The following is a 20,606-nucleotide window of genomic DNA, read 5'->3' as shown; positions in this document are numbered from 1 at the left end:
AACGAATGCTAGGTTTTAATTATATGAAAAGATACAACGAGGTAGTTAGATGCATTCATCTCTTACTATGTATTAAATATGGGTTAAGAAGACAAAGAAAATACGTGGACAAACAGTACAAGAGATCATGGAAAATGATCTTGCAAAATAAGAGTAGATACGAGAATATCCACTAATATAAAGGTGACCCATAGCAATCCTGATATTCTTGTGTTTGAGAAGAAGAAAGAAATTTTAATAGTTGAAGTAGGTATAATCAACCAGGATCGACTTACTATAGTTGAGAATGGAAAACAAAGAAAATCTGACCTCTTTGCAAATGAACTGGGACTAATTCATAAATCCCGGAAAAGAATAGTTCCTTATGTAATGACATGGATAGGAGTTGTGTCCAAATATCACAGAAAATACATCAGGGAGCTGAAAATATAACTCTATCTTGAAGCATATATCCAGTCTATTGTGATGAAGAAGACTCTAGAGTCCATATCTTGGAACGACGACGAGGATACGATCAAGAGGATGCAGTAGAGGAGATAAAGGCCAGAGCTGTAAGCGCGTTAGCGAATATGTCGACTGTTAAAAAATGGTGTCTACAAAGTGAAATAAAGCTTAAAGTTTGAAGTTGAAAAAAATAAATAATTCCACAAAACCCAAAGTTTGTGAAGAACTGAATCCCATGAGCGATACCGGGGAAAGCTGTGCTATTAATATTTGAGCTTTATGATAAATTAACTCAAAAAACAATTTTCAATATATATTTAGAATGCTACTGCGTCCCTATCGAGGACTTTTGGTATTTTTTTAAACTCACTGCTAAATTTAAACGTTTTCAGATCCAAATGATGTAAATAAACCTACAAATACATTAATATTTTTGGGCTTATTATAGAAAAAATTGGCTAAAATTTAAGTTGTCAACGGCTAAGTAATTTTTATACCTTTAGAATTTAAATCTATGTCCAAAAAGTCAAGAGAGTCGTAACCACTGCGCCAGGCTATGGCAACATCCTTATAAAGAAATTAAAAAGTATACTTATAATATTTTAAGAAATATCCACTTTTAAACTAATAAAAGAGTTTGAACCAGATCAGTATTATCAACTTGTTTAAATAATCAAAGGTGAGGTGGTTAGTTTGGACGCGACAAACATTCACAATATACTCTAAGGAAGAAATCCTAAATTTTTTCGTTGTATAAAAATTCTCTTTACAAAATATGTAATAGTTGGAAAACAAGACTTGTGATAACATGGTTCAATCTATGAAATAAAGATCAAAGTAAACTATCTACAGTACATAATATCCAAGACCGAAACTTCGCGAAATGTAAATAACTATACTCTAGTGTACCTGGGTGTGTTTAAGGGAGTTTTGCAGTTAATAAATCATATATATTCAAACACAACTCTTAAATAAAAAAAATTCGCACGTCGCCGCTATTAGTCTTTCGAAAGATTATTCATTGATGGTGTCTATATGAGTGCGTATGTCGGTGAAATTTACGGCTTCTATTGGGCATTTAGAGTAGTGAAATATGGGTTAAATCTACTTTTATCTCTGCTTCGTGAATAAACACCGTTGAAGTCGCATCAAAGTAAGAATATAAATCTCAAACGTTAAGTTTTAGCTATAGTTAAATGTGACATCGGTAGACAGTAAAAAAAAAAATTATTAGTTAAATTTTCTTTTCTAAATAATATTTGTTTATTCATGGCAGACCCCGCCATCCTCAGTGTCAGGACAAGTCGAGAGATCTAATACCCCTTACTCGTTACACACAGAAAAATCTTAAAAAAAGCATTATAATAATAACAAATGGTTAGTAGTTATTAATAAAGTTGTATATGATTATAACACCGCCATACCCCCGCTACAAAAGGTGCCCTTAGCACAGTGGCAGAATGCAATGCTTCTATTGAGCAATGGCTAGGTTCGATTCCCGGGGGCACCAAAATTGTTTATACTTTCTATGATGCAGTCGGAACAACTCAGATGATGAAAATGTTCACGATAATCATTAAGTAGATTCAATGAAACTTGTGTGTGCCCAGCCACAAGGGGATTAGCATCTAGTGTAGAAACGCACCTCAAAGCCAAAAAGCAGTATCGCCCTTTGGTGACTTAATGATACATAAAGGTATCTAATGGGTACAGCCTAGTTGGCGCCCATGGCTGGTGCACTCTAGATGGGATCCTAGAGCGAACTAAGAGACTAGACGAAGTAGGGCAATAGAAGGTCTCGTGGACCCTATACTACATGATTCTGTAACACGGTGGCCGAAACTAGTGGGAGACTGGTGGTCAACGCAGCCCAATAAAAAAAAAACGCCGGGCTGGGGATGTGGTCGTGTAAGGAGCCGTGTGTGAAATACAGATGATTGTAGGGACCTTTGAATCAGTACGATTATGTCTCTCCTCGGGGTTATAGATAACCATGCCATTAAGTATATCCGCTGTGAGGTCTCTCTGGGCGCGATTTGAGGTATAAATGGAAAGTGTTCTCCTGGAGCCAAAGTCCAATGGATACGGCGGAGGTTGCGCGCCGGCAAGTTGTATGAAGGGAGTTTTAGTGAGTAAAATTCCACAGTACCAGTTGGATGAGGATCACACCCAAATCCCCCTGGTCCCTATGTAAGGGTTCTCCCTGCCTCTTACTTGCAAGAACCCCCCCCCCCCGCTACAAATAAGTTTTCTTTCAAGTTATGGGACGAAAGCCCCAGATACAAACGTGTATGAGGAAATATGATAACGATTTTACTGATAAGAATGAAACAATTTCAAATACAATGCCTGCCAAAGATGGATCAAATGATAGAAATTCCCTACAGAATTAAAAAAAAATTTATTCATAATTCTATCAATATTTTCTTTATTGTAGATAAGGTGGTCGTAAAAAGGATGTTAACAAAATTAAAAACAAAAATACTTAAATTGAGTTCTTTTTGTAGTGGCCTTTATAAGTAGTAGAGAGTGCGTCAAATAATCGATTAAGATAAAAAATACGGTAGTAAAAAAAGAAATAATATCGGTGAATTTGGTCAAAAATTAAAAAGCAAGTCTTCAGATAAGTTCCTTATTATTATCACGGGGGTTTACGGGTAAGAGATCCACCCCAAAGTCGAATTTTACGACTTTTTGAAATGGATTTTTTATACTAGTAGAAGAGATCCATGGTCTCTTCTATAAGTGGATCTCTTAACCTGAAAACTTGACAGTAATCTGCAACTCGAGAGCAGTCATACTTATGTTGCCATTATTTTCACGCAATTTTTGTAATCCTTTTAATTTTTATTTTAGAGTGTAAGATTTTTTTTATGGGGGTAAATTTTCAAAAAAAATAAAAAAAATTTCAAATTTTTATATCAATAGAAGACATACACCCATAAAAGAGATCCATGGTCTCTTTTATAAGGATCTTATAGCCTGGAAACTCCGGTACCATTTATATTTATTATTGTATGAGTTTTCTAATATAGTTTATTTTTTAAAAATCAATTTTAATATTTCCATTAAAATGAAATTGTTTGTTTTTAAAGAATATATTATCATATAAAAAACGAAAGTAAAAATGCTTTTGTTTAGATATTTTTTTATAAATCATATATATATATGTATTGCATAATACTTCATAGAATAAATTGTTAAGTTGTCAAATATGAATATACAAGCAAAATATAACATCTCAATTTAATTCTTTGTATTCTGTTATATTGGGCAGTTATCATAAATAATGTTACACGAATTATAATACTTTCATAAGCTGTTATTTAGATTTATAAACGCAATTTGTATGATTTATTATGCCGGGCTGATAATGTGGCGGTGTAAGGAGTCGTGTGCGATATACAGATAATGTCTCTCTATCTTTCTTGATTGAGAGACCCTTATGTCAAATATTTCCGCTGTGAGGTCACTTGACACGAATTGAGGTATAAATAAAAAATGTTTTTCTAGCCAAGGTCTAATGAATATAACAGAGCTTGCTGTCATCAAATTTTATGGGGTTGTTTTTTTTTAGTAATAATTTTACAGTATCAGTCAGATGACGATCAAGGTCCAAGTCCTTCAGATTTCTATATAAGGGTTCTTCCATCCTCTTACTTACAAGCAAAAAGTAAGGAGGCATGAAAGCAAATACTGATTGTATAGAGGGATACAAAAATATATAAATCTTAATATATATATATATATATATATATATATATATCTTTATCTTTTTACAATTCAAATGGCCATTTCAAACTAAATAATTTGGGTTTTCGTCGTTATATTTAAGTCATATGCAGCAATGCCGTGTAAAGAGTAGTAGACATATGCCTCCATATACATTGCCATCATTGCTTGCTAAATTTAATTTTTACATTATAACTATCATATATATTTCATAAAATCAAATTCAATTTTAATATTAAAAAGAAAACAACATATATATATATATGAATTTTATGCTTCTCCCCTTCTTTTGTTTATGATAATATTTTTGTCTGTTTTTTTCGTGTTTTTTACTCTTAGAAACTATAAAAGGTTCCTTTTTTCTCATGTACCTGCTAATAAAAACTACTGTTTATTGATTGCTCACCCAGACGACGAATCAATGTTTTTCGCTCCTACTTTGTTAAACCTCAAATCCAAAATCCACATCTTGTGTCTATCAAAAGGTGACACATTATTTAAATGGGATTATACAAGAGAAAACGAACTAAAATCTCTCTGTCTAGATTATAATTGGGACTTGACTATGTATAACTTATTTGATAATGAAGATTGGGATATACAAGTTATTACAAATGTATTAACTTATAATTGCCTTATAAACCCATTTTATATTTTAATAACATTTGATCAATGTGGCGTCTCAGGTCATAAAAATCACAAGTCGTGTTACGAAGCAGCAAAAAAGTTTAGTCAGGAATTTCCAATTGAGACGATGTATTTAAAAAGTCAAAATATCTTCCAGAAATATTTTTGTAATTATTTGTTAGGTGAAAGAGAGTTTATATTAGGCTTTAAGGATTATTTTAGCGTCATGAAGATGATGACCTACCATAGAAGTCAATTACTATGGTTTAGATATTTATATTTAATATTTTCAAGTTACACTTCATATAATTCATATTAAAAAAAATTATTTAAAAAATCTATACTAATGTTTTTAACCTAGATTTCATAGTTTTTTTGGCTGATTTAAATTTAGAATAAAACTTCTAGTTTTATACAAAAATGTCATCATAATATGATTAGTTTAAATGTTTTTAGTTTTAAAAAATAAAAAACCTACACCATCCATGTTCATTAGACAAAAAATTGCTCCGACTGGGATTCGAACCCAGGGCCTTCGCGTTATTAGCACGACGCTCTAACCGACTGAGCTACCAGAGCATATAAAATACAAAATTCAAATATAGATCAATAAGGATGCTGTTACATTTGTTTTTTGTATTATCCTCATTTCCATGGACGCCAATTTTAATAGAAAAGATATTCTTAATTGTCACATATCAGACTTCTTAAAATCTCTTAATACTTTCAAAACTGTTTATAATTCATCTGATCATTTTAAAAATAATCTTCTAAACATCCATAAAAATTTTATAAAACTTAAGAATGTTTTCAGAAATAAAAATGAAATTGTTAAAGTCAAAGAAGATAAAGACGGAGATTTTATAAAATATACAATAGGGAATATTGAACTAATTAAACATGAAAAACATGGATTTATTTCTGTGAATACGGGAAATACAGAGCTAAATGAATTTCTAATAAAAAAAAGACATAATGATTTATTAGAAGAAAGTGTAAAATTTTTCAATTTTGAGACGACTGTTTGTGATTTCTGTGGGAAATTGGGATTTGAAATACCAAAGAATAAGTTTTTAAGTGAAGAGGAAGTTTTATCATTTCATGATAAATGTGTTAACTTATTAAAAAATCATTTATAAAAAAATAAAAATTTTTACAATATTAATTTATAAATTTTTTCAACTGAAAAAATGAAATCTAATTATTTGATTCTATTAAATTTACAAAATATTGGAGGTTTTCCCTGTATAAACTTTTTATATGCTTACAAAAACACGATAAAATTTTTATTGTATTTTAAATTTTTTTATGTTTATATTTTTATTAGAATGCTAAAAAAACATCATTTGTAAATATTCTACCTTCTGATGTTTCATTATTGTTCTCTCTTCTCTGTCTTAAGATTTCAATATTGTAATATTTATTTACCTGTAAAAAACAATATAATGAAATGAGTATGATAAAAAGTGTCAAATAGATAAAATACAATGACGACTCAATTCTGCTTACACCAAAAAGCTCTAAATTCGGAAATATAAAATAAATACACAAGATACCTATACATGTGATAATATATTTATGACACATTTTACCTGATAATTTATCAAGCGAAAATAGCCACAATATACTTAAAAAAATGCTTATAAATGTCAAATAATTATATTGATTCCCAAAATATCCTTCTCTGATTGTACTTTTCATGTCTATAAAAAGATAAAAAGCAGTATAAATCATAAAAAAGAAGATGCTCATCTGATTGACAATTTGGGAATTTTCATTATAGAAAGCGTTTCTTTGTAACCCGATCCTAAAAATACAAATAATGAAAGCCGCCCAGTAATTTTCACTAGTTTGACTTGTTATTGTACTGTATAATGTGTAGTCATCCATATTTCCAAATACTTCATATTCTAAGACCTTTACAAATGTAAAAAGAACTACAAGTGAACTTAATAAATTAATAGCGATATCAAATGCAAGTGTACTAGTTAGAATAAAAATAAAAAGTAGACCTGTAAGAGAAATGACAATATAAGAAGAATAATTTAACATACAATTAAATAAAAAATATAGAGATATAAAATCCAGAAGAGGAAGAATCAAACTGAAAAATAATATTTTGAATGTGACTGATTTTCTATTAAAGGCGCTTTTTACAAGTAGTAGGTAGATCAATAGAGGAATGACACCAACAGTACAAAAGAAAAAAGATTGTGAAGTTTTCACAAGATAATTTTGCAATAAAAGAAGTAAATAAAAGCTTAGTGGATTTATAAAAGAAAAAAAGGGTCTCATTTTAGAGGGGGAATTTCAGAAGAAAAAGACATCAAAAAAGGAGAAAAAATAACTAAGTAAAACGCATTTTAAAGGGGTCGGAAAAAGGAAACAATTAAACTGATTGAAGCCACAATAGTAAACAAGCTTCTAAAAATATATAGACTAGCATATCAATAAACAAAATTTTATTTTTTTATTTGATCATACATATATTTATATAATCTATAAGATTAATTCTTCTATTTTTAATTTAAATGCATAAGATTGGAATTCAGTAATTTTTGATATAATTAGTATGTTTATTATAGTTTTACTTTATAACATGTAATAAATTTAGATCTTTCTTTTTACAGTTTGTTTGTCTTAGTAAACAAATTCACTGATGGATTTATAAAAAGAAAATTACTGCATAAACAATATGGTAAGAAGGGTCATAAAACAACTCCAAGCAAATATTGGAGAAATGTTCGCATCTTTCATTTTTGGATTTGCTGTCTTTACTTCTATAATCGCCTCTACACAAACTGGTCAAGCTGCTGCTCCTGTCATAGTCGCCCTTACTGTTGCCTTTAGTGGCTTGGCCGTCATTTATTCTTTCTGCGATATTTGTTTAGCACATTTTAACCCGGCCATAACATTTGCTGCTATTTGTTTAGGAAAATTGGGAATTCTAAAAGGCATTTGTTTTATAATTTTCCAAATAATCGGATTTATTATAGCAGGCCTTTGCTCTGTAGCATGTTTACCAGGGAAATATAGAAATAAGTTAGATATAGCTAGACCCAAGAGAGTATCAGATGATGTTGATAGAGGGAATATTTTCGCTACCGAAATATTTCTTACTGCCATTCTAGTGTATGTGGCTTTTGCTGTAGGAGTAAATCCTTATAGCCCTCCCAAAGATGAACAAGGGGATCAATTAGACCCTGACGAACAATTAACAGAAGGGAGGAAGACTACAGCCCCCTTGGCCATTGGATTTACATTAGGATTCTGTGCTTTAATTGGCCTTGGTAGTTCTGGTGGAGCTTTTAATCCTGGGATTGTTTTAAGTCCTATGATATTATCAGGAATATGGGATAATTGGTATATTTATCTATTAGCTCAATTTGCAGGAGGAATACTGGGCGGATCTCTACAATCATTGATACTTTATAAACTTTTCTAATAAAAACATTGAACATATAAATTCCATATACATTAAATGACTTGTATTGTCTACGTATATTTTTACAGTACTTTTAATAATCAATCAACAACAGCATTTTATACGATTATATTTGCTAGAAAATATATATATATATATATATATACACATTTATTTTAATTATTGGGTCTAAAATTCGAGCTTTTAACTACCTGGTAATGTTTAATAACGTCCATTCTACATAAGCCTCTTCTTTAGTACATATCTTTATTAATGAAGCATCTCCTGCACTCGAAAAATCTTTTTATATGAACATATTTATTCAGACCTTCTTGAATTTGCTTTACTTTTATTATATAATCAAAAAACGCATATTATTTTCTTGCAAGGCTAAATTTATTTTTATAAAGCCCAAAATCGAAGTAATTGTAAGAGCTCGTTTATATTGTGATTACTTATTATAGCTATATTGTCGATTTTATGATCATCCGTATCTCACGTCTTGCCTCTCTAATGCCTACTTCTATGTGTTTATTATATAGTTGACTGGCGTATGCTTTTTTATAAATAAACATGATATTAAAATCAATCTAATACAATGTATAAAAATTTTAAGAAGTACAGATCAGGATATGAATGGAAATGTGATCAATTAAATTTATTTATAATCAAATTTTTTATTCATAGCTATATTGGTAAATTAGTTAAAACAACCAATTTTCTTGTTGATAGTTGGAAAAAAATAGTGGAAATTTAATTAAGCCGAGTCGACCTCTATATTTTTAAGACAAAAAAAAATTTGTGAAAAATGAAAATTTAATAAAAAACTTTCACGACGAAGTGCTCATATCAAGACATTTAATTTGGCTAGATATGCTTGACATTACTGCCGAGACATTTTCTTCGCAGTTAAAATTTTTAATTACATAAACACTTATATACGCCTTTTCCAGTCAACTACTAAGCATCTTCAGAGTTTACAATTACGACGAATTCACCTAGTTTTAAAAACAGATATATCTCATAAAAACAACTCAATACTAGTATATTATCAGTTAACTAAAATCGCTATCTCCACTTTCATGGTAGATATCTTTTTGAAATTTTTTATATACGACAACATAACAAGGTTGCTTAAACAATTAATAAGGCAGAAAAGCTCAATCGATGTATACTACGTGTTGACGTATTCTTTCAACATTTTATTACATAAGTTTACGCTACATAAAGCTATTATAAAGAAAATAAGGTTAAATTGCGATGTTGTTCCCCCCTAAAAAAATAAAAAAAAGGGGGAAAATAAAAAAAAAGGGGAAAAAGAAAAAAAGGAATAAAATTATACCCCTAAAATGAACATAAAGAATTTTAGAAAATTAATATATAAAAAAGAGGAATTATTTTTTTTTCTTCTTGAAAAAAATATATTAAAGGTACCAATGTGCAATAAGTGCATGACACTCATGACCAAAATTAGAAATAATTTGGACAAATATCGTTGTTACTTACGACGAAATGGAAGAAAATGCTCAAACAAAGGTAACATTTACAAAGAAAGCATTTTTAAAAGTTCTAGATTAGATATCGAAGATCTTTTAATTTTGCTGTGTGAATGGTTAAAGGTGTAAGCAATATTTCATCTACTATCGAATTGGATATAGATAGTAGTACCATATCTCGCTGGTTTACGCGTTTAAATAACGCTGTATTCTTTTCCTATTTCACTACCTTCAAAACAAAACCATAGGAGTTTAAATTGCGTAGTTAAAATAGACGAGACATTGCTTGTTAAAAGTAAAAACCATAACGGTAGAATCCTTCAATACCAAGTTTGGGCTGTTGGTGGTGTTGTAAGAGGAGACGGCAATTCTTTTTTTTTCGAAATTGTTGAAAATCGATTAAGAACTACTCTTGTCGATTTAATAAAACGAAAAATCGCACCTGGATCTACAATTATTACTGATTGTTGGCGGGGTTATGAAGGGTTTTCGGAACTATGTCCGGATAATAACTATTTACATTTAACTGTAAATCGTAGCCAAAATTTTGTAAATCCAACAACAGGCGCCCACACCCCAAACAATTGAGGGAATGTGGTGTGTAATTAAAAGGGAATTGCGCAAAGAAGGAACAAGCCACGGTTCTTTAATGAATCTAATTCGAAGACTTTTTTAACTCGTTTTAAGTTAATTTATAGAGAATCACTACTTGAAAGAATGTTATGCTTTTTTGAAGTTCAAAATATATGGGTTTTATTTTACGAGTTAGCCCCGGAATTTGATTTTGAATTAATTGAATAAATTTTAGTTTTGTCTTTTTTTTATTTTTCCCCCTTTTTTTTATTTTTTTAGGGGTGGGGGCAACATCGCAATTTAACCGAAAATAAACCAAATTGCAAATTTTGAATATATGCCTTATGGCAAGCCTCTTTCCATTTTTTGAATATTGATTTACCACGGAAGCAAAAGGTGGGTATATATCATATTTAAGCGAAGACCACCATCCTGTTGAGTTATAAAAATATTATTTTGATTAAATATAATATAAATAATATTCGGGTTATTAATTCCGAATATTGAAGCTATTTTGTCAAAAATATTTTTTTAAAAGTGTATCACAGCGATTATCTTGTGGTCATTCAAAGACTAAGAATTTTCGAAGAGATTTAGCAAAAGACAGCACTTTTAGATGATTTAATGTGGTACATTCCAAGGTACTTGTGTTGTTATTGGCTAAAAGTAACTATTTAAAGTCTTCGTCGATGGCGTGGAAGACGTCACTAAACGTACAAAAGAATATTTTAGAATTATACTTACAAGCTAGAGCGGCAATTGCCGTTATTCTTGCAAACAATATTCACAAATGAAATATAAATATAAAAGGAAGTTTGCAGAAAAAGTCAAATGAATATTAGCAACTATTGAAATAAAGACACTATGCTTATTAACAATAAATTAGCTGTTTAAAAACTTTTATCAAATTTCTTAGAAATCTGATCTAAAAATAGTGATTTATAATACATCAAAGTATATAATTGCCTGTGAGCTAGAGGCCAAATACTCCACCGAAAAAAGATGTGGATTGACGAATACTAGAATTAAAAATTATGCTTTATTATAAAACTACCATTAATTCATAATATATGAAGCACTTGTTGCTTTATAACATTATCTTTGATACTATTGATGAGCAAATCTTGTTGTTTTATTGCCCGCAAAGGTTAAAAATTACTACATTAGCTAGAATATGTACCTTAAATAGTAAATCAAGGACATACAATGCGATAAACGCCCGAAGGCATTTTCCAATGAATTGTTATTGAAGTATAATAAGTTAAAATATACAAAAATAAATTCTCGCACACACCTCTATGTATAATTATTACGAAGAGGAATCTGTAAACGTAAGGCAAGCCATGCGAAAAAAAACAATGAACAAGGTGGTTTTTACAATAAACTTAGTTCACTTTTACACAATACCTTTATATTCGTTATTTTACTTTCTCGGAATTCGCTACTCGTGGTTCCCGATGGTTTTCTTGTAGACTTTTTCCTATTTAATTACCAAAAAAAACTCAATTGTTTACTATCAAGCCCATGTCTTATCGACATAGTTGATCTTTACTTGACGAAAAAACTCTTGTCCATATTATGTTTATATTTGGGGGTTTTATCGGTCTTTTTGGTGTATGGCGGGTGAAGATTAGTTCAATTTAATCAAGTCACCACATGAGAAAAAATTTTGGTTCGTGTTAGAAAGATAAGTCAAATAAGTTTCCGGAAAGTCATATTTATATTTATATGCATCTCAATAGGCCCCAGGTTATTAAAACTTGTAATTACTGTATCAATAATGTTAATTGTTTTACATAATTTTGTTTTTGCGGATAAAAACAATTATTAATGGGATGATGATGAATTTAAGGAATGTTACGCAATATTATTTAAATATGTTTGACGCAGATCTTATAGAAAGAATCTTTAATACTTGAGGTTTTATTTTATGTTACAAAAATCAAAAAAAATATTTTTATAGGGGTTTGTTCCGATTGCTTGTGCACATAAAGTGGTTGCAACCTAAGACCTAATTTTATTAATTTTCTTTTAGGTAAAAGATAGGAACCAGGAGATCTTACCTGGTCAAAATCCAACTGTTAGGTGCAAATTCTTACTCACTAATTCTTCATCCGTATAACTTGCCTTTGCAGAAGTTCGGACGTATTCATTGAACTTTAGCATCAGAAGAATAGTTTTCTATCCATACTTAGAATCGCGTCTCGAGTGGCCCGAAAACAACTACTATTAGAAAATCGTCACAATTAACTGACTAAAAACATCTTGCACCAGTACAAAGTTTTTCACTATCATCCGAATCAAAAGGCGATTTAAAACACCACAACATCGGCAGCGCGCGACATTATGAACTACGTTGATTACTAGGTTACACGGTTTCGGTTGCCGTGGCGCCGAATTCTTCAAGAAAGGGACATGAGATCTTTCATTACTCTACATTGTTTAGTATTTTAATGGCACTGGGATCCTTCAGAGTGCACCAGAATTTAGGACGACTAGGTTTTACGCAGCAATACTTTATGTATCGACGACACGCCAAAAATATGCTAATCTAGGGCCTCAAATTGCAATTCTACATTGTTTTCTTAATTTTCTTATGGTTCAAGGCATACAATAGCACTAACCCAAATTAATAATTACAGCGATCTTCATTTTTTGAGTTGTTCTAACAAAATCTTTACCAAATATAACCTTTTGATGCCCCAGTGATTGGACCAGCTATGCCCATAAAAAGACTCCCATCAACCACTACCAGGGGCGCCTCATCCCAGACCCAGGACTTTGCGTCGGATGGTGTTAGGTAATAGACATTTCTTCATAGGAAATAAAATTGATTCTGTTACTGGATGATTTACTAGATACATAAATTATCTTTAAATTACATAAAAAATATAATTCCTCAAATCAATTATAGTAAAATCAATATATTTTATCTACTTTGGTAAAATATATTTAGGCCATGTCTTGTTGTCGTTTTTCTATTTTTGTGTTCACTAACTAATCTTGTTTATTTGCTTATAATCATAAAAACCATAACTATGAACATAATGAAACCTTTTGATAATAAAAATTGGCATATACTATTTGCTAAAAAATCATAAATTTTTTATTAAAAGTGAGTATAAAATGGTGTCATAACCATGGTTTTGGCCTTAACCCCATTTCTTAAAATTTAGATTGCCATTATAAGGTACAAATATAGATAATATATTGTAATGAATCGACCCCAAATGTTTATAAAATAGATTATAGAACTGTCAAATGTTTTATTTGGATTTTCCATCCCCTCTTTCGGAAATGTTTTTAAATACTTTTTGTAGCCAATCAAATCTGTCCATTTGTAAGAATATGATTGGTCAGCATTTGATCGGCTACGACACCCCCTCAATCAGTCTTCGACGTGTCCTTCTTAATATGACTTATGTTAACTCTCAATACGCCTGCTGAATTTTTCCTTTTTACCAGAAATGCGTCTTCACTTAAAATTTTGACAATAATATAACCAGGTGACCATTTAGCTTCTAACTTTCCACTTCCTGGGTAATCTCTGTAAACTAAAACATCTTCTCCTATTTTAAACTTTTGCTTTATATCTTTTTTCCCTTTAACGATGTATTTGCTGTATTTTTTAAAGTTTAAGTCCCTCTTCCGTAAAAGTTCTTGCTTCGTATAGGTCTTAGGGGTAACTCCTATTCTCTCATCTATGGCTGTTGTTATTTGCTGACCGTATTTTAGAATGTACGGCGATGTTCCTATTGATCGGTTAAACGATAGATTTACTGCCAATGTAGCTTCTTTGACAACTTTCCTCCAGCCAATTTCGCCATAGTTTGCTAATTTTCTAATTTTGTTCGTCAATGTTTGTATGACCCTCTCAACCGCGCCTGTAGTCTGGTGATGGTATGGCGAACAAAAGTCCCATGATATATTATACTTTGAACCTAATGCTTGTACCACGCTGTTGTCAAACTCTAAGCCGTTGTCTGTCAAGATTCTTTCGGGTATCCCATGCTTACTAATGATTAATTCTTCGATCGCCTTATATATTTCACAGCTCTTTTTGCTTCGTAAGATCTTGGTTTCTATCCATTTAGAGTAGTGATCGATCGCTACAAATATGTATCCGCTTCCGCTGTTATCCGAAAGTTTTCCAAGCAGATCAAATTCCCACAGCTGATTGGGTCTTTCTGAAAGTATTACTTTGTTCTTTGTCTTCACGCGTTGATATCCCGAACGAAGACATGTTTTGCAATTGCTTACGAATTTCGAAATGTCTTGGTGCATTGTTTTCCACTTATGTGCCTGTGAAATCATAAATTTCATGGTATTTGATGTCCCATGCCCTGATATTTTATGGTACTCCTCTAGTATGTCGTTGATGTTATTATTCGATAACTGATGTAAATCAATGTTACATGTTTCACACTCTTGGTGAAATCTACTAAAGCCATCAGCAATGTTATGCTCTCCTTTTATATACTCCAATTCGAAGTCGTATTCCGCCAATTTGAGTGCCCATCTGAGAATCCTACTAGTTGGATCCTTCACTGTCCATAGATAGATTAAGGCTTTGTGGTCTGTTCTGAGCGTAAATTTGCTTCCCAAAAGGTAATGTCTAAAATGTTCTATTCCTTTAACCAAGCCAAGAAGTTCTTTATCGGTAACTGAATAATTCTTCTGACAATTATCTAGTCTTTTGCTAAAGGCGGCTATCATTTTTTCAGCTCCAGTTTTGTTCTTTTGCAGCAGCACTGCTCCTATTCCCGTTTCAGATGCGTCAGTAACCAGAATGAATGGAGCTTTAAAATTCGGCTGTGTACGTATTGTATTTTGGCTTAGTACTTTTTTAACGGTTTTAAACGTATCCAGCTGTTTGTCAGTAAGTTTAATTTTTTTACCAGATGTCTGTTTTTCGCCCTTAAGTACATCATACAAGGGTCCCGTAATTTCTGCCATCTTTGTCACAAAATCCCTGCAATAGTTGGCCATTCCTAGAAAACTCCTTAATTCCTTTATGGTGGTAGGAATTGGGTACGCTTGTATATCCTTAATGCGCGTTTCGTCTACCTTTATGATTCCGTTTCCAATGACGTTCCCCAAGATCTTTATTTCCGATCTAAAGAATTTACACTTTTTCTTATTAAGCGATAGATTTGCCGCTCTTATTTTTCCCAATACTATTCTCACATGTTTCTTATGTTCTTCCTTGTTCCTTGAATATATTATAATATCGTCTAAGTATGGGATCACAAAATTATGGTTTTCTTTCCTGAATATATTGTCCATTGCCCTTTGAAATGTTGCTGGGGCGTTACATAGTCCGAACGGCATACGATTAAATTCGTATAATTTCCCCCTATACGAAAATGCTGTCTTTTCCTTGTCTTCTTCTTGTAAAGGAATTTGATGGAATCCACTAGTCGCGTCCAGTATTGTAAAAATAGTTGCAGTTGATAGACTGTCAAAAATCTCGTCGATTCTAGGTGTCATGTATGCGTCCTTTACTGTTATGCTATTCAGACCTCTATAGTCTACGCACATTCTCCATGTTTTGTCAGGCTTCGGTACCATCAGTATTCTGCTACACCAGGGACTTCTGCTTTCCCTTAAAATTCCAAGTTCTAGGAGTTTGTTGATTTCTTCATTTACGGCTTCTTCTTGTGATACTGGTATTCTTCCGTTCCTTTGGCAAATTATCTTCGTACTGTTCGTCTGTATACGATGACTACCTGCAGTGCAGAGGTTATAGTCGCTTATTTCTGTTTTGAAGACGTCCTCGTACTCTTTCAAAATTTTGTTCTCTTCTAAATCACATGCGGAATTCGACATTTGGTTGATTCTATATTTTGGTGCATTTAGAATATCTAAAATCAGTTTTTTATTGTCGCATATTACATTTGCTCCTATTATAACATATTTTATGTCTTTGATTATTAAGGGTGAGAAGATCACACCTTTTCCATTGATTTCGATTATACAGTCTTTTAAATAGCCTTCTATTTTTAATATTTCATTTCCTATACCTTTTACTACGCCATTATATCTAATAATCTTATTACGTTCTTCTTGTGGAATATCATTGTAATTTATGACCGAAACATCGGCCCCAGTGTCTAGTAGTACTTTCGTATTTTTATTAAAGAGACGGCTTTCCACAAAAAATGGGTTAAAACTATTTTGTATATGATGTAAATAGAATTCAATTTCTTTATTGTCATGATCTTTCTCGTCACTTTCGTATTCTTCAACGGCATTTATATTTTTTCTCTTCAAGTTGTTTCTTTCTCTATTGAGTATTATGGTAAGTGCTTTGCAGTCTCTTGTGGAATGGTTACATTCCCCGTGGAGTGTGCACCGTTTATTAGTATGCCGCGGTAGTTTTTCATGGGTTATGTTTCTTTTAAATCCTTTTTCTTTGTAAAAATTAGTGTGGGGCCCTCTGCCCGCGTTGCCGTGTAGCTTAGTCCTAGCTAACATCTTATCGGGATATGGAATCCACGATATCTCCTCCGCCTTTTGTATAAATCCTTGCCACGTCTGGACTGTAGTTGCGGTCTGGTATAACAGAGCTTTTATCTCCATTGGTGATTTATTAATTACCATTTGGCACAAAGCGTCCAAATTTATAAGAGATCTCTCATATATTACAGTAGCTTCCTGTAGCATCTGCGAGTAATCTTCTCTCGTTTCCGGGACCATTATTGAGAGGAACCTGCTTAGTGTTATATCGTTGTTCTTATACGATCCAAATCTTTTCTTTATTAAATGAAGTATTTCCTCTAAGCTGACTGTCTCCATTTTCCCGCCTAATGTCTGGGAAGCCCATGATAATGCTTTCCCCCTGAGCTTGCTCACCAATGCCGTTTTGAATTGATCATTGGTCCATTTCGAAACTTCCCCTACCAACATTATGTCTCTCAGCCAGACATTTACATCCTCACCTGCTTCTCCTGTGAAGCATCCGACATTGTTTGTCGTTGTCGCCATGTCAAATGTTTTATTTGGATTTTCCATCCCCTCTTTCGGAAATGTTTTTAAATACTTTTTGTAGCCAATCAAATCTGTCCATTTGTAAGAATATGATTGGTCAGCATTTGATCGGCTACGACAAGAACTATAAGTTGTTTTGAATCCTTCAAATTATATGTATTTATAAACGCTTTTATTGAATAAATAAAACCATGCTTCATCCATTCAAATTTTGTGATGCGAAAAAATTCTTAAGTGTTAACGTGTTTCGATATTTTGTATTGAACAACGTTTAAAAGTTTTATCTACCATGCCCAAACTTTGATTTTTAAATTTTCTTTTTTTATAATTTATTTCTAATAAAAGTCATGATGCTCATTAGTTGGAAATAAATTAGTGTCTTAGAATACTTTCCACATCTGAACAGTAAATTCTTATCACATTTTTAGACGGTAACTGTAGACTCAAAGATTGTGCGTTAGTTTTGTCAATATACGAAATATTGATATTTTACGCCTCGTGATCGAGGCCAATGCAATGTTTTTTATTTAGAGTAAAAAATAGCTTATGTTCGCCAATATTCTAAAAGCATAATTTAAAAAATCTATTTAAAGTATAGAATATGTTAATTAATCAAATTGTTAGATCAGATCATTTTAAAATATTTTTAATATATCAGGTTTAAAATACAAATAAAGAAACCTTTAAAAAAACCAGTATGTTTATAAATTCAGAAAAAAAACAAAGCAAATAACTTTTAAAAATGCGAAACATACGCTAGTATTTAGTATAAATTAAAAATAAAATTTTTACCCATTTTAATTAATATGAAACAAGAGAGAGAACAAAATTTTTTGGCTCCCATAAAAGGCGATAAATATCAGAAAACAAATCAGGTAAAAGATTATATTAATGTGAATGTTAATCCTTATGACCAAAATCAGAACCTTTACAATGATTCGGTAAAGCATTGTATAGACGGAGAAAAAGAAACAGTTGGAGAATATGCTTCTCTTGAATGGTTGTTTGATATCAACAATCTAAAATATAGATTTGATAGTAAAAGTTTTCGTTTATTCCAAGAACTTGTGGAATATCCCATTGCAGATTCAGTGGAAAAAATTTTCGTAAACTCAAAATACGGCAAAATGTTTAAATGGTCTAATTCGGTACTATATGCAAAGACCGGCAATTTATGGATAATATCGAGCGAAAAGGATTTATATTCAACTTTAGCCGTATGTTTACGTGATTTCTGCAAGCCATTTTGTGACTTTTTAAAGATGGAAAGTGACCTCCCTAAGAGGTTGAAAGTTGCTGGGAGCAGATTTTTAGTGAACATGGACAGATCAAGTATTTTGCATAGAACATTACTGTTGTTACGTGCTACGATAAATGATAGAGATTTTGTAGATCTCTTAGACAATGATTACAGCATTATTCCGCTGAAATCAAAAGTTTATTGTCTTAATACTCATAAAATAAGGCCTTACACAGATACCGATTACTTTAGCAAAAGTTTTGCCTTTGATTTTAATGAGAAAACTGATGTGACGCCTGCATTTAAATTGCTTAAATCGATATTCCCGGACACCGCTGTCCTTAATTATGCTTTGTATCAGTTTTCAAGCTGGATGGATAGCCGTAATCCAAACGACACACTTCTATTTTTTAAAGGAGTAGGAAGTAATGGGAAGAGCATACTAATGCGTCTTCTGTCTATAGTTTTTGGCGAATTTTCGGCAACTTTCCATCTCATTTTTTCTCTGTTGAAGTCAACAATGCCGGCACAGCGAACCCAGAAATTAAAGCATTAGAAAAAGTGAAGGTGGCGTTTTTGTCGGAGCCGGAAGCTGGTAAAATGAAAACTAATTTTATTAAAAGGTTGTGTAATTCTGATGAAATTTCTTCAAGAAATTTGTTTTCAAACAAAATATCTAGATTTAAACTGAGAACCAAATTCGTAGTAACAATGAATGATATACCCTCATTTTCAACAGTTGATGATGCTTTGTGGAGAAGAGTGAAAATCTTACCTTTCCAATCTAAATTTGTAGATAAACCAAAGAACAAACATGAAAAAAAGATGGATAGAGATCTGGGCCATGCGATAGAAACAGATATAACATTAAAAACTTCTTTATTTGCTCTATTGATACATTCACTACGAGATTTTAAAAATCTTACTATAGATCCACCCGAAGCGTGCGTGCTGGCGCTGGAAACAGTTAAAATTGTCGAAGATGATTTTAGATTATGGCTTAAAAAAAATATTGTGTATAAACATGGAAAGATTTTAACCAAACGTGAACTGTTTAACCGTTATGAATGCGTTTTTTCTAGTAGATTATACTTAACCCGAGAGCAAAAAGAAAAGGTAAAGATAATTAACTCACACATTGAAGAAATTAATACAAAATTAGAAGGGGTAATAAATCATACACAAAGAGTTTACGACGGTGTGCATAAAGAGTTGGGAAATCGTAAGACGGTGAGAGGTTATAAAAACCTCTGGTTTTTTGAGGACGAAGAAAAGCCGCAGTAGACGAATAAAATTTTTAGTCTAATTTTTTTTGTTTTGAGATTATTATATACAACATAAACTTTTAGCTGCGGCTTTCTCCTTTTCTAAAAGCAAACTATTATTTACAAACAGCATTTTTAATAATATTTTGGGCGGCCGAGAGGGGTTTCAATTTTTAAAGATCTGATTTTTAAAAACAACATTAACTAATATAAAATATAAAAATTGTTTTATTGGCATTAATGAAACTCAATGAGAATAAAAAAACATCAGAAGTATGGTTTTAAAATTTTTTGAGTATTTTAATTATAGATGGTTTAATGTTTTTGTATTTTTATGTGTCTGGTTATAAAAATATTTAAAAAAGTATAAATTACATTTAGATAGAATTTAAGACATAAAAAATAAAAGAATTACTTTTTATATATAGTATGCGCAATTATAAATCATACTGTTACCGGCTGTGTTGCACACGCCAATAATCAGACTAAAACTGAAAGATGAAACAGTTGATAATGATCTGAAACCATCTAGGTTTCAGATCCGAAACTAAAACTATTTAAGAAATCTTAAATAGACTAAATATGCCAAATAAATATAGTTCTTCTTCTAATAAAAAGCCTTCTTCAATAACCAGCTCTCCTTCTGGTAACACATTACATTTATGAATTTCATATTTAATAACTCCGGCCAAAGTAAAAAAATGTTTGACCATTAAAAAAATACTAAAAATAGTAAAATACAACAAAAGGCATTAAAAATAGTATAGATAGATGATTTTGCATAGATGAATTTTCTTAAAACTAACACGTCAAAG

The 20,606-nt window shown here is 31.4% G+C and overlaps 4 protein-coding genes and 1 non-coding gene across 5 annotated transcripts; 4 read left to right on the top strand and 1 right to left on the bottom strand.

Moving 5' to 3' along the window:
- Positions 1 to 4,471: 4,471 nt before the first annotated feature.
- On the top strand, positions 4,472 to 5,122 carry VNE69_03303 (N-acetlyglucosaminylphosphatidylinositol deacetlyase (PIGL); the record flags this gene model as incomplete). Its single annotated transcript, XM_065473165.1, has 1 exon — positions 4,472 to 5,122. One exon carries the CDS (start codon positions 4,472 to 4,474, stop codon positions 5,120 to 5,122), a length of 651 nt encoding a protein of 216 aa, XP_065329237.1.
- A 186-nt stretch (positions 5,123 to 5,308) lies between these two features.
- Positions 5,309 to 5,382, bottom strand: VNE69_03906. The gene has a single exon. It is a non-coding gene; the product is annotated as a tRNA-Ile (tRNA).
- A 74-nt stretch (positions 5,383 to 5,456) lies between these two features.
- Positions 5,457 to 5,942, top strand: VNE69_03302 (uncharacterized protein; the record flags this gene model as incomplete). The annotated part of the gene is made up of 1 exon (XM_065473164.1): positions 5,457 to 5,942. The coding sequence occupies one exon, from the start codon at positions 5,457 to 5,459 to the stop codon at positions 5,940 to 5,942; it is 486 nt and encodes a 161-aa protein (XP_065329236.1).
- A 1,556-nt stretch (positions 5,943 to 7,498) lies between these two features.
- Positions 7,499 to 8,248, top strand: VNE69_03301 (aquaporin; the record flags this gene model as incomplete). The annotated part of the gene is made up of 1 exon (XM_065473163.1): positions 7,499 to 8,248. The coding sequence occupies one exon, from the start codon at positions 7,499 to 7,501 to the stop codon at positions 8,246 to 8,248; it is 750 nt and encodes a 249-aa protein (XP_065329235.1).
- A 9,844-nt stretch (positions 8,249 to 18,092) lies between these two features.
- Positions 18,093 to 19,810, top strand: VNE69_03300 (putative DNA primase/helicase; the record flags this gene model as incomplete). The annotated part of the gene is made up of 2 exons (XM_065473162.1): positions 18,093 to 18,951; positions 19,059 to 19,810. The coding sequence occupies 2 exons, from the start codon at positions 18,093 to 18,095 to the stop codon at positions 19,808 to 19,810; spliced, it is 1,611 nt and encodes a 536-aa protein (XP_065329234.1).
- Between the last annotated feature and the right edge of the window lie 796 nt (positions 19,811 to 20,606).

This window comes from Vairimorpha necatrix, chromosome 3, assembly GCF_036630325.1.
Source record: "Vairimorpha necatrix chromosome 3, complete sequence".
NCBI classification, from domain to species: Eukaryota; Fungi; Microsporidia; family Nosematidae; genus Vairimorpha; species Vairimorpha necatrix.
Note: the sequence above shows the minus strand (reverse complement) of the source record. Positions and strands in the feature narration are given on the sequence as shown.